The sequence below is a fragment of the Triplophysa dalaica genome, chromosome 9, assembly GCF_015846415.1.
Source record: "Triplophysa dalaica isolate WHDGS20190420 chromosome 9, ASM1584641v1, whole genome shotgun sequence".
NCBI classification, from domain to species: Eukaryota; Metazoa; Chordata; class Actinopteri; order Cypriniformes; family Nemacheilidae; genus Triplophysa; species Triplophysa dalaica.
Genome location: NC_079550.1, coordinates 632,676 through 647,121, shown reverse-complemented (window position 1 = coordinate 647,121; position 14,446 = coordinate 632,676). Strand labels below are relative to the sequence as shown.

The window sequence follows — 14,446 nt, the reverse complement described above, 5'->3', positions numbered from 1 at the left end:
TGCATCGTCCATCCTCTGTTAAGCTTCAGTTGGCGGACAGATGGTCTTAAGTTTTCCTGCAAAATGTCTTGATAAACTTTGGAATTCATTTTTCCATCGATGACAGTAATCCGTCCAGGGCCTGAGGCAGCAAAGCAGCCCCAAACCATGATGCCCCCTCCACCATATTTCACAGTTGGGATGAGGTTTTGATGTTGGTGTGCTGTGCCTTTTGTTCTCCACACATAGCGTTGTGTGTTCTTTCCAAACAACTCAATTTTGGATTCATCTGTCCACAGAATGTTTTGCCAGTAGTTATGTGGAACATCCAGGTGCTCTTTTGCAAACTTCAAACGTGCTGCAATGTTTTTTTTGGACAGCAGTGGCTTCCTCCGTGGTGTCCTCCCATGAAGTCCATTCTTGTTTAATGTTTTCCTTATTGTAGATTTGTCAACAAAAATGTAAGCATGTGCCAGAGATTTCTGTAAGTGTTTAGCTGACACTCTAGGATTCTTCTTCACCTCATTGAGCATTCTGCGCTGTGCTCTTGCAGTCATCTTTACAGGACGACCACGCCTAGGGAGTGTAGCAACAGTGCTGAACTTTCTCCATTTGTAGACAATCTGTCTTACCGTGGACACATGGACATCAAGGCTTTTAGATATACTTTTGTAGCCCTTTCCAGCTTTATGTAAGTCAACAATTCTTGATCGTAGGTCTTCTGAGAGCTCTTTTGTGCGAGGCATGGTTCACATCAGACAACGCTTCTTCAGAACAGCAAACTCAAAACTGGTGTGTGTTTTTTTTGGACAGGCCAGCTTTAATCAACACATCCAATCTCATCACATTGATTGGACCCCAGGTTGGCTGACTCCTGGCTCCAATTAGCTCTTGAGTCATTAGCCTAGGGTTTCACATACTTTTTCCACCCTGCACTATGAATGTTTACATGTTGTGTTCAATAAAAACATGAAAACGTATAATGTTTGTGCGGTATTAGTTTAAGCAGACTGTGTTTCTCTATTGTTGTGGCTTAGATGAAGATCAGAACACATTTTATGACCATTTTTTGAAGAAATCCAAGTAAGCCCAAAGGGTTCACATACTTTTTCTTTCAACTGTATATGGAGAAAAGCAGGGGACCTAATCCATAATTTACTTGTGTTAGATTTGACGATTCCCCCTTTAAATAGAAATATTGATATCTGTCTGATAGGTAAGATCTGAACCATTGCAGTGCCTTTCCCTGAACACCCTTATAATTGTGTTAACGATCTAAAAGTATTTTATGGTCTACAGTATCGAACGCAGCACTAAGGTCAAGCAGGACTAGGAGTGAGATGTTACCTTTATCAGTTGCCAGGGTGCCGGCGCTGCTGGACCGGACTTGACCCCGGCTAGACCCCGATCCTGGAGGAGAATCGAGTTAAATTATGGAGATTACATCATGGGTTCATTTTTAATTGTGTTGAGAGACAGGAATATGAAGTTGATCACGTACTGAATAACAATGGTGTGATTATCAGACCTGATGAGGTGGCCTTTGCCATTGGAAAATTGGCTATGAATAAAACATGCGCTACCAATCAAATTTGTGTTATAAGGGGTCAAGCCCCAAAGGGGCGAAGATCCTTATTGTATCCGTTATCTTTCTTCTTCAGAATCAGAAAGAGCTTTATTGACAAGTGTGCATGGACACACAAGGAATTTGTCTTAGTGACAGAACCTTCCAGTGCACAGGTAACAAAGCGTAAGAAAATACGTAATGGAACAATACAGGGAGAGACAATACACATTAGAAAAAGGACAGTATATTGTATGTACAGATGTGCTACATAAAAATTATACTGTGTTATATACAAGTTATGGAGGGGAATGTGGATAGCTGAATATTATATCAACAACATATGTTAAATAAATATGAGTATATAGTATTTATTAAAATACTATTAAAAAACGAATAAAAATAGCATTTATTAAATAACTTCTTCCTCCATTGTGTCTATGGCAGCCCATAGAACCGGACATAGAAAATTTATGAGATTTGGCACACAGATAGAGAACAGCCTAATATGTTACTGTAGCAAATTTGGATGGTCTCTAACTCAATCCCTCTAGTGCCACAAACATTCCAAAGTTTCCCATACATTTTTTATCATAACTTCTGAACCATACGCGGTAGAAACTAAATTCGAATGCACTCTATGACGTCATGTTCCTTCATGAAAAACTTTTCCACAAGTTTGAACTATTCAAATCACACCAAGGAGGAATATTGTCACCTCTTCTGTTTAATAAATGTAGGATCTCTTTATAGAGTTGAATGAATATAAAAAAGAGGACTTAAAGCTAAATTTTCCTTTATTTTATTAAGGGGATAAAGTGGTGTATAAAATAAAATACTTGGGACACATCATTAGAAATGATTTAAATGATGATAATGATGTGCAGCGTCAGTGCTGCAAGTTGTATGGAATTGTTTTATGTGTTCTGATGAGGTTGAAATAGCTCTGTTAAGCGCTCACTGTATTTCACTGTATACTGCGCACTTGTGGTGTAAATATAGTAATGCAAAAACGAAAAAGCTTGCAGATAATAAGTATGGATGAAAAATGATAGATAATATGCGTATTTTGGCATGTTGTCCCGGGGAGAGGGCACCAAGCTTGGTAGTTCCTCCCAACTTGGAGCGCTTGCCCTATGTTCGGGCAGAGGACATCGGGCCCGGTATGTGCCCGAACTCGGGTCGTTCCCCCTAAAAGATGCATTTATCGTGGGACAGCAGCCCGAACAATGTGATCCCCAAAAGAGGATGGCTTGAGGTTGTTGTCCCTTTGCAGTCTGTTTAACAGTTAAGTTCTTACGTAAGCGAGCACTGCTGTGGGTGTGAGGAAGGAAGTTATGGAGCGGTACATTAATGCGGCCGTGTGGAGTTTAGAAAAGACTCTTGTGGGAAAGACTCTTCTGCGACAGTACGGAGTGAAGAAGAAGGCTCCTGAAGGAGCGACGGTAGGAGAAGCTGCAGTGGCCTCGAGGGAAGAGGACTGGGCTCTGCTTGTAGCGAGCGATGCTGTGGCAGGTTATTAAGGAAGGTAAGGCTCTTGTGAAGCGAGGCACTACTGTGGCAGTGCGGAGTACAGAAAAAGGCTCCTGCGGGAGCAACACTACTGCACTCATTTGTGTCCCCACATTGCATTCTGTGTAAAGAGCTTACATGTTAAATTTTATACGTCGATTAAGTTATTCAAGAAATTAAATTATCATAGTGTTAAATAATGTTACATTGAGTGAGACAAGGTACGCAACCTATTTTTAGAAACATTGGAAAGAAAGCTTTGAGCCCTATCATACACTCTACACAATACGGCGCAAGCCGAACCGCAAGTGTTTTTGCTAGTTTCAGCCCAAAGCAGTTCACAATTTCCCGTCCTGCGCCACGATCTTTCTTTTCAATTTATTTATATTGCGCTTTTCACAATGTGCATTGTTCCAAAGCAGCTTTACAGGAGCAAATCAGGAAAACAGAAAAACACAGAAAGGTAAAACACAGCACAGTGCATGGTGTTTACTGAACAACGTGATCATTCTAATAATTTATATCTAATAAATAAATAGATCCAGTCTCCCTGTGAGCAAGCCAACACTGCCCTGCTGTGGCGAGGAAACCAAACTCCAATGATAAATAATCCCGACCAAAAGCCACCGAGCAAACATCCACGAAGAAGAGGGAGAGCCCACCACCCGTTACCCAGGATGTCCCACTCGCCGAAAACCATTCAACCCAGTCCCAGTCCGCGATCGTCACCAGAAAACAGAGGGAAACCCAGGGAAAAATAGTAATGGCATAATGTAACTTTAATCCTCTGTTGTCCGACATCTACCACTATACAAGACCAAACCAGACCCACACAGCCCCAACAAATGAAACCTCCCCCAGCCACAACCAACAAGCGCCCCACTCCCCACAAACACCCACCCAGCAACCTCCAATCAGGGCCACTGATGCAGCCGTAACTTCAAACTGCTGACATGTGATGTAAGTTTAGCATTAAATACCAAGTATTGTAACTTTTGCATTATTGTGACGAGTTGTCCGTCTTTGCTCTTGGTTTGGTAATGGAATTTCCTGAGCTGGGATGGTCAGATGGTCGCCTTTCTCTTGGGTGGTGATGGAATTGCCTGAGATGGAGCTGGGATGGTCAGTTAGTCTCCAGGCTCTCCCAGGAGGACGGGACGGGATTTTCTGATGTAGCTGGCGTAATATCGGGTTGGGGATGGGCAAATCACCAGAGCAGACACACCCCAATCTTTCGCTTTTGTCAGATTTCGGCTCGACTTATGTCCATCCTGTGGACTGTGAACCTTATTGCTGATCGGCTACAAGGTTGTTTTGGTACTCAACCCGACTTTGTCTAAACAAGCGTAATTCAGAAATCGTACACCCTGCCTTTAAGTGAGAGCTTGGCTAATAAGATGTGTCTCTAATCTAGATTTAAATTGGGAGAGTGTGTCTGACCCTGGAATTGCATCAGGAAGGCTATTCCAGATTTTAGGTGCTATGTATGAGAAATCTCGACCCCCTTTTTGGTGGATTTAGTTATTCTAGGTGTTAGCTGTGCGTCCCTGGGCATGCTGGTCTAAAAAAGAGGTGTTTTCAGCCACATTGTTGGAGCGTTGCTATTTTAAGGAATTGAAAATAGATATAATTTTTTGTAATTTAAAGAGCACGATAGTAGAATAAATGCCTCTGAGCGGCTCCACAACACGCTGTCCCTTTTTTTACACAGAGGGAAGCGCAGCAGCACACAAACATGCCAAATATTGAAAATAAAAGATCGGTCTGCACAGCGCCATATTTACACTTAATCATTAAGCAGACGCTTTTATCCAAAGGGATTTACAAAGAGTTTAGAGAGCAATACGTGATATTTCATTTTGGAGCAATAATACGATAGGTGCCAATACAAAGTTACTGGTTTCATCAAAAGCTAGACCACTACCCGTTTTTTATTTTATTTTTTGTCTTTGAAGTATTCACGCCATATGCATTCCAGAAAGCCTAACTGTGATCAAAGAGTGATATTGAATGCATTGAAGAAAACCATGAAGCGACCATATTTATTTTGACAAGCCCGCAAGCCGCGATTCGTGATTTGTTAACGCGACTTGACAGAAAAAGAAGCCCAAAGTCATGTATTATAAGCTGACATGGCAACTAAGCTGGTACAGTCTGCTTTCCTGTAGCTCAGTGGTAAGAGCATTGCGTTAAAAACGCAAGGTTGTGGTTTCGATCGCAAATACCTATGTAAAATGTATAGGATAAAGCAATGTAAGTCGCTTCGGATAAAAGCATCTGCCAAATGCCTAAATGTAAATGTACATGTACATTCGCCTCTGACTGTGCCAAATTGAAAAAATAGCATGTCACACTGCGCATGACAGGACCAAACAATGCACGCGTCTAAAACCGTGACGAGTTAATTGAAGTGTACAGAATTTTTCCGTGAACCGTTACATCCCCAATTCAAAAGTTTTGTGTCCTTTTCAGGTGGAAGAGATTCAAGGATTCATCAACTCGCTGGCTGAGAAAGTAGAAGAAATCAAGAGAAAACACACCACCATTCTGGCATCTGCAACTCCGGACGAGAGTAACTATATCAATTTCTTTTATAAACTCACAAAGAGAAATCTATGAAAAACTGACAGACTCAGACGATTCACAATCAACTTGAATGCTTGGATGGAGATGATGAGGGCATTAACAAACACCTTGAAATAAATACATCTTTAAACCCGTTGTGCAATAAACTAGCAGAAATTTATCGTTGTTTCTTAGGGATGTAAGATTTAGTCGTCAGGTCTTGTCATGAGATGTGTTGCATCCTCAGAAAAAAACATTTGATTCTGCTGAATTTTTCAAGGATGTTACTTCAAATGAATAGATTGTGTTAGATATCATATATACATAGCATGGCATATATAGATGTCATATATACATAGCATGGCATGATAATGAGTAAAATATGGCTTTAAATTCATTTTTGGGTGAACCATTGCTTTTAGACGAAACAGCATTCAGGATTGGTTTGATGGAAACTCTAAACATATTTCCACACTTCTTGACACAATGCTCAAAAATTCTACCCTTATAATGTTAAATCACTTAAGGAGGCCCAATGTACCCAGGTACTATTAAGATCCAGGGGCTATGAATTTATTTATGAGTTTAGTAACGCGAGACTGAGCACTCAGCAATGTTTTTTTAAAGCACAGTGCAGAATGCGATGATCTCGAGGCACACTTTTGATAACAAAACGGTCGCCATACAAACTACACGGAAAGTAAATCAGAGGTCGACAGTACTTAAGTATTTTTAATTCCTTACATTTTTCAAGTATCTGTACTAGTGGTGGGCCGTTAACGGCGTTAACGTGCTGCGTTAACATGAGACTCTTATCGCGCGATAAAAAAAATGTCGCCGTTAATCTATTCTCAAAGTTGGGTTGGGAGCTGGGTCTATACTACGAAAGCTATGATGACTTTCACCTTGATATTTTAGCGCGGATGTATACCTAGCTGAATTGCACTGTACCAGGCGAAAACCGAGATTTTTCAACTTGCGTGATTTGTGCAATTCGTGCAATTCCCATCATTCGCGCCGCCTCATCATCTCATGACCAGGGCTTCATTCGCGCGATTCGCACCGCAAGTAGGTCTATCACGTCTTTGCATTGACTTAACATGTAAATCCCGCGAGATCCACTTTCCTGCCGAGTTTAGCACCAACTCTGATAAAACACCTGAAGAGGCTAATCAGTGAAATCATGAACAGACGCGTTCAATTTAATGTTCGGCTGCGCAGATGGCATATCGCATTAAAATACTGCGAGACCGATTCAAATGCGTGCCGCGCAATCTGGACTTGAATCTCTTTTGCAGTACTTAAATGTCATACGATGACAGATTTGCGCAGCGCCGCATTAAATTGACCGCATCTATTGTAAAGACACAGATTAGCTTGTTGAGGTGTTTTATATCAGAGTTGGGGATAAACTCTGCAGGAAAATGGATCTCGCGGGCCAGAGTTGAGAACCACTGCCTTAGCTAATGCGGAAGTAAACACAAGTACATCTTATTGAACATAATTTATTTTCATCACCAATTATCATAGTAGAACAGCTTTCTCAAGCAGTTTGTGATGCATTTTGGAAACAGGAGATGAGCCCCTGGTCTAATGCGCCACCTGGCTTGAGACACCCGTTCTCAAAGACTTACTTTTAGTCATTATTTGGGTAGCACACATATTCTGAATGCCTTCGGCAGAATTCAAATGAGCCATGTTAATCTAGATTAATTTAGATTACTTCCAAAAAATAATCAATGCCCACCACTAATCTGTACCTTTTGAGTCTTTTTACTTTGGAAATAGTACTTCACTACATTATAAAGCAAATGTCATACTTTTACTCAACTACTTCTTGTCCAGGCCCTTGCTAGGTTAGACTACTGCAACGCTCTTCTTGCTGGTCTTCCTGCAAAGGTAATCAAACCACTCCAGCTGGTCCAGAATGCAACAGCATGGCTCATCTTCAAGGAATCTAAGAGAGCTCATGTGATGCACCTCTTCATCTCTGTCAACTGTCCATTGATTGCTGCCCATATCAGCTTTAAGTCACTAATGCTTGCCTACAGGACCATCACTGGCTCTGCACCGTCATACTTTCAGTCCTCCCTCCACTCCTACACCCCATCAAGAGCCCTGCACACAGTGAATGAACTGCACCTTGTAATACCCTCACAAAAGGGTACTGAATCACTTTCCAGCTCATTCTCCTTCACTACTTCTTGCTGGTGGGATGATCTTCCAAATGCAGTCCGGTCAACCACGTATCTCACGACATTCAAAACACAACGTAATATGTTTATTACGTGTGTATATTGTGTATATGGAGACAATTGACTCTACCTGCACGACTCCACCGAACAAGGCCACCAAAAAGGCACTTGAGCATTGCACTTCAGTATTAACTTTTGGCACTTCTATTTATTATCTTGTTGTTGTTTGTACATTGTACATTCCTTATTCTCCATTTTGTTTATGTGTTTCCAATTTCCTACTGTCATTACAGTTCGTAAATCACCTGTATCACGCATTGTTAATAATCTGCACACTCTTTCAGCATCCACATCTACCTAAATTACATTTCCCATTGATTTATGGAACTGCCAATCTGCTGTAAACAAAGCAGATTTCATCACAGCTATTGCTGAACATTCTGGTCTTTCTCTTTTAGTACTTACTGGAACCTGGAAACAAGCAAGAGGACACTCCCAAACCGGCTGCCCTCTCCAATTACTACGCTTTCTTCCACAGCCCATGTTTATCAGGGAGGGGTGGAGGAACCGGTCTACTTATCCATAACGACTGGAAATTCAAACAGCTGGCACCCTCATGTGACAACATCTCCTTCGAGTCACATGCTGTTACCGTTGTCCACCCTGTTAAAACTCATGTTGTAGTTATCTGTCGTCCCCCAGGTCAGCTTGGACCTTTCCTGGGAGGAGTTGGATACCCTTCTGTCATCCTTCCCCGTGGATAGTAATCCTCTGGTGGTACTTGGAGACTTCAACCTCCACCTTGAAAAACCACAGGCTGACTGCGGCGTTTGACTTCAAGCGAGTTCCCACTTCAGCAACCCAAAAGTCTGCTAATCAACTAGATCATATCTACACATGTTACTCCTCCACTCATCACTCCCAGGTCACCCCGCTGCACACGTTGGATCATTTACTCATCACTCTTGTTCTCTACCTAACTTCTCCAGACACTACACATGCTTCCCCACTGGTCACATTCTGGTGCAACCTACGAACACTCTCTATGAACAGCTTTCTGTCTTGGACAATAAAAACGCAACAGACACTCTTTGCTCCACACTAAACTCCTGCTTAGACAGCTTATGCCCTCTTACATCTAGGCCATCTCTTCCATCCCATTCTTTCCCCTGGTTATCTGATGTTCTCTGTAAGCATCGTGCCATGCTCAGGTCTGCTGAGAGTAAGTGGCGCAAATCTAAAGAACCTACTGACTTCTCTCTCTATCAGTCTCTCCTCTCTTTTTTCCCTGCTGTTGTATCCTCTGTAAAAACTCAGTACTACCACGCTAAAATCAGCAACTCACCTAACTCTCATATTCTTTTTAAAACCTTCTCTACTCTTTGCACGCCAACCCCTCACCTCTATCGGACTTAACAGCTGAAGATTTTGCATCTTTCTTCGTAAAGAAAATGACCACCACCAGCAGTCAGTTCTCTGTGCCGCCGCCTCTTGATCATGCCCCAACCACTGACACATGCCTGCTCCCCACTTCCTCTCTCCTATCTGAATATGACGTTTTGTTGTGAATTTTCTTTGCGTGTTCTGAAGAATTATTCTTGAGTATCGAATTTTGATACGAAAACCACTTAATTAATGGAGTAGGATTGCAATGTCACTCTCTTCTCCGTTTTTGGAGAAGCCCTTATAAAGTGTGCTTAACACACACACACGTCCTCTGAGGCCCCCAATATGATGTTAAACAGATGTATTTTCCTCCCCAGCCTACATAGGGTCCTTTGTATCAACTAGCATTCGGCCCCCCAGATAAGAAACTCTTGAAATGACTTCATAATAGTAAACAATTGTATACATTATTCTTCAATTATTCAAAAATATCTTCATTTCCCCCTTTGATACGTTATTTACGTACCATTTCGCAGAATACTGTTTCATGATACAGCTCACAATATCTATCTAATGACTAAGTAGTAAGAATCGGGAGGAGAATGTTGAGTATTGAACATTTATTAGACAGAATATATGGTTATAATAAAGATGGATATTGGGTGTCTTTTGGTAGTGAGTGATACAGGATTGAGTCTTCCTGGCAGAACTTGCGCTGAAGCTATATTTTCCATACTGATCCAAATAGATGACACACCCCGTGTGAATATGCTGAATCTGTGTAGATGTTTGCTATTTGTCCTTTTGCTTTTTGACACGCAGCTATGAGGGCTTTAAATTCTGCTAGTTGAGCAGAGCAAGGCTGTATGCATTGTTGAGGTATTACCGCATATCCTGCATGAATTCCCAAATGATCTCTGAAACTGGATCCATCTACAAAGTATGAAACATCAGCTTTGGGAATTGGGATGGACTCTAGATCAGGTATTAATTAACCTAGTAATTGCAAGGTGATCGATCCAGGTTCATCGTCAGTGCAGTTTACACCAGGGTCACTCCGACGTATTGGAGTTTGCTGACCGATTCTTTGAGACGGCAGGGGAGATGGTCCACGTTGAGCAGGAACAGATGGTCCTGTTCAATGGCGGCCTCAACCAACCACTGGCCCGTTGGGAGATGCAGAGACCGCTGGGCTTCACGGACCTGATCAGGTATGCCATGAATCGGCCGGAGCCCAGGGTCTCAGTCCAGCCTAGGTTTCCCCCCCGCTGGCCACCATCCCCGAGGGCCGTACCCTGCAAACTGGGGTCGTGGGCCTCTCCTCGCCCTCTGCACCCTCCACCTCGTCCGATGTCACCGCACCACCTCCCGCTAGCCTCCGTGGCAGGCACGGACAGAGGGAGTCGTGGGACTCCCCGTCCGACTCTTCAAGTGCGGGGTCAGCCGAGGTCCCCATCAGTTCTCTGGAGCCGGTCACCCGGCTTATAAAAATGGTCACACTATTTTTATTTGTCACGTGCAGCGCGTGTGAGCTGGCTTACAAACCGCATATTAACAGAAGTATGATCATGTTCTTAAGTCCACCTGACTCTGGACCACCGGAACTGGAATCCCCAGGACTCGAGCCACCCGCCGGAGTTTCTATCTCCTAGATCGGCTTACAGGGGTTCTCGTCTTGTAAACGAAAACCCCAAAAAGGCTTAATATCATCCTCAACATTTAAATGATCTCTCCAAGGCTTATCCACACATTGTAATTTCTCCTTATTTATCATTTTAACATACACTTGATACAAACTTATGCCACCCATTGAATCAAACACCATATTTCTTAAACCCTTTGATGTAGCTGATGAGTTCTCCATGTTGAAGATCAGAATCACAAGAGGTTTATTGCCAAGTGTGAATGCACACACAAATAATTTTCTTTGGTGCTGGAAGCTTCTAGTAGTTATAGTAGAATATGCATATTAACAGATTGTATGTACACACCACCTGACATTTTTGGTCTTTCAAACACCAAAACTCAAAAAATCTATTGAATTTCAATAAAATGAAAAGGGTTTCTTATAAAGGACATATTGTAGATCCATTTGATATATGACATGTATTTATTCAAATTCATTTTAGGAAAATAATGAATTTGGACACAAAAAATACATGTCACGTCATTGACCCATATACATGTAGAAATAAAATAAACATATAATAAGGAACTGCACACTATAGGAGGAGTGAAAGTGTAGTATTGCTCTTAAGGAGCAGTTATATGTTTAGGATGGAGATTGCCTGGGGAAAGAAGCTGCTTCTGTGTCTGGAAGTCCTGGTGTTTGTACCAATAATAAGGAGCACCAATAATCATCTCAGTACTACGAACTGTCCGTTGCGGTCTTCGTAAGTCTGATTTGGTGGCCGAGCCATACCAAACGGTTACTGCAGAGCACAGAACAGATTCAGTGACCGCTGAGTAGAACTGGGTCATTATCTCCTGTGGTAGGTTGAACTTCCTCAATTGACAGAGGAAGTATAACTTCTGTTAGGCCTTCTTTACAAGATAGTCTTGGTATCAACATACTTGGAAAGCAATCCATTGCATTTGTGACGGTTCGTAATGATAAAAATCCAATCCTCTTTACTCAATTTATCTCAAAATCTTTCCAAAAGAAGATCCTTGTTGATCTTATATCCAATTTCTGTGCAACCACAATAGTATTGTCCATAGCATTACCAGTAGGGATGGGAATTTATAAGAATTTAACGATTCCGATTCCATTATCGATATTGCTTATCGATCCGATTCCTTATCGATTCTCTTATCGATTCTCATTGGGTGAGGGAATAAGTACAAATTTGTTTGTTTGTATTAACTCGCTTTAATATCTGAAAAGAACACAGCAGATACTCAGAGTATACACAAATTATGTGTAGCAACCTTAGAACAAACCTAAAATTAGGCTACAAAGTAAAGTCCAGGGACCTATAGAATTCACATTCAGCATTTGTCCAGACAAAAAAAAAATGAAACTGCCATTTAAGTGTCATAAAAATGAAAAACACAGACTAAACAGTCAAGGAAGAGCTAGTGCCTTTGGGGATATTCTACCTGAAACAATATTCAACTCAACTGACATACACAATAAAAAGAAGTCTTCTGTAAAGACCACAACTATCAACTTAGGCAAATTAACATTTTTTGTGAAGAAAAATGGTCATGTTTGCCCTCTCAGGAAGGATACAAGATCTTTCTGGACTTAGGGTATCTCCAGCAGTGGAGAACACCCTTTCAGAAGGGGTGGAGGAAGCTTGGACACAGAGATACTTCTCAGCTAGAGCTGACAACACTGGCAATGTGTCACTCTTCTTCCGCTACCAGAAACTGGCACTGTCTTTGGTTGGAATGGAGGGAAGGCTTCTATAAAACTGTATTTCTTGTTCCACTCTCTGGGCTGTGGAGACAGGGGGCTGCTGCTGCATGGAAAGCAACTTGCTCTCCTCTTCTTCGAAAAGTTCCTCTAGGGCTGTCCTCTTTTTTCTGCTTTACAGGTGGCCTCTGAAATAATGACATAACCACAAGCTTTAGTTTTAAATGAAATAGTGTAATAATAATCCATGCCATCTATCATCATTCATCACAATTAGCTACAATAAACTTACGTAGTTCTCATCTTCTTCTTCTCTATCCTCTTCATCTGCATGCACCTGTGTCTCTCTTGGCTCTGACACCTTGAGAAGAAATTTACAGTGTAAGAAGAAAGGGTCTCACAACAGATATATGCTAAAGGCATTGTCAAATTCAAATACCTTCTCAATTGCTGCCACTACTGATGCCCTGACCCTATCCCAGATTTCATCCCTGTCGTTTTTAGATTTAAATCTGGGATCTAACACAGTGTCTTCCTCCAGGAATGCCTGGATATCATCATCCTTAAGTTTAAAATGGAGGACAAACAACACAAATTTAGAGGAAAATGTGAACGACAATTAATAACCATTAGTGTATATGATTAATTGTCATGACTCGTTAAGTAATTCATCATTACATGTCAGACAGTGACTGTACCTGGTAACATTTGGAAAGATTGTTCCAGATGTTCTCCTTGACGCTCCTGACGAATGCAGAGTCGTCTGCCTGCACTGTGTAATGTTTGCACAGTTTCTGGAGGATGGGCAATATCTGGCCACAGGTTGGACTTTTTTCGCTAGAGACAGCAAGTGTGGATGTGTAATGCATCCTCATCAGCAGCACAAACTCCTCTGCTTTCCTGAGGTCCTCATTGCCCATTCTGGCCAGTCTGAAACATAAACCAAACAAAAAATATATATTGGCTAAACAACAACATAATCCTTTTAATGGCTTTTAAAGTAATTTTAATTTTTTTCAAACACTATTTACTTCTCCTTCTCCATGGGCTTTCTAAGCCGTTGGTCTATAGCTGCAGCTTGGATAGCAGGAAACTGTTCACAAAATCTCTCCATCATCAAATACAGGGAGTTCCATCTTGTCCATCTTGTTGCACATCTAAAATGAGCATGTGCTGGGGCAGCTCTACACACACACACACACACACACACGCACACACACACACACACACACACACACACACAATTATGAGATTACATTAAACAATATAATATTGTAATACTTTAATTTTTTTAATTGATCCTTATCTGTTAATGTATATGTTACAATTTGGATGTCTTTAGCTTGCAATTAAAGTACAGTATTTAAACAGTAGGCCTATCACTATTTACTGAGGAGTTGTTGCTTTTCCTTCAGGACTACTTTAGCCATGTGGGATCTCTTCATCCATACGATCACAGAACGAATCCTTGCTGCCCAGTTGGAAACTGTATTGCAGTTGTACAGCTTCTGAGCTCCAATGTTAAGTGTGTGCGCAGGACATGGAAACGTGATTAAATTTAGCGTTTTCACAGCTACATCCATGTTTGCTGCATTATCCACAGTTGCTGCCACCACCTTCTCTTTCACTCCAAACTCCTCCAGGATCCCATCAATCTCCTCGGCAACAGCTATCCCTGTTTGAGCTTTGTACACTGCTCTGGTTTGGAGGACTTTTTCTTTACTCTGACCTTCCCTGACATAGTGCAATGTTACGGTGAGGTAGTGGTCTTGACTGAAACTAGTCCATTCATCTGCTGTGATGCCTGCATGTGAGACATGTTTCAGGTCTGTGATCAGATTGCTCTTTTCAACCCCATACCAAGCAGGAATCAGATGATTTGTT

General features: G+C 41.6%; 2 protein-coding genes across 4 annotated transcripts in view; one reads left to right on the top strand and one right to left on the bottom strand.

Annotated features, from left to right (window-relative positions):
• Positions 1–14,446, top strand: part of stx1a (syntaxin 1A (brain)) — a 47,495-nt gene that overhangs the window by 11,004 nt on the left and 22,045 nt on the right. For all 3 annotated transcript variants that reach the window (XR_008907451.1, XM_056756403.1, XM_056756404.1), the window contains one exon: positions 5,528–5,627. Coding sequence is in view for 2 of the 3 variants with exons in the window: in XM_056756403.1 (XP_056612381.1) it covers positions 5,528–5,627 (100 nt within the window). In the remaining variant the exon portion in view is untranslated. The remainder of the gene's footprint in view (positions 1–5,527; positions 5,628–14,446) is intronic.
• LOC130428404 (uncharacterized) lies at positions 12,759–13,722 on the bottom strand. The gene is made up of 4 exons (XM_056756405.1): positions 13,594–13,722; positions 13,261–13,492; positions 13,002–13,124; positions 12,759–12,923 (listed from the first exon to the last, which is right to left on the bottom strand). Exons 1-4 carry the CDS (start codon positions 13,677–13,679, stop codon positions 12,840–12,842), a joined length of 525 nt encoding a protein of 174 aa, XP_056612383.1. The 5' UTR covers positions 13,680–13,722; the 3' UTR covers positions 12,759–12,839.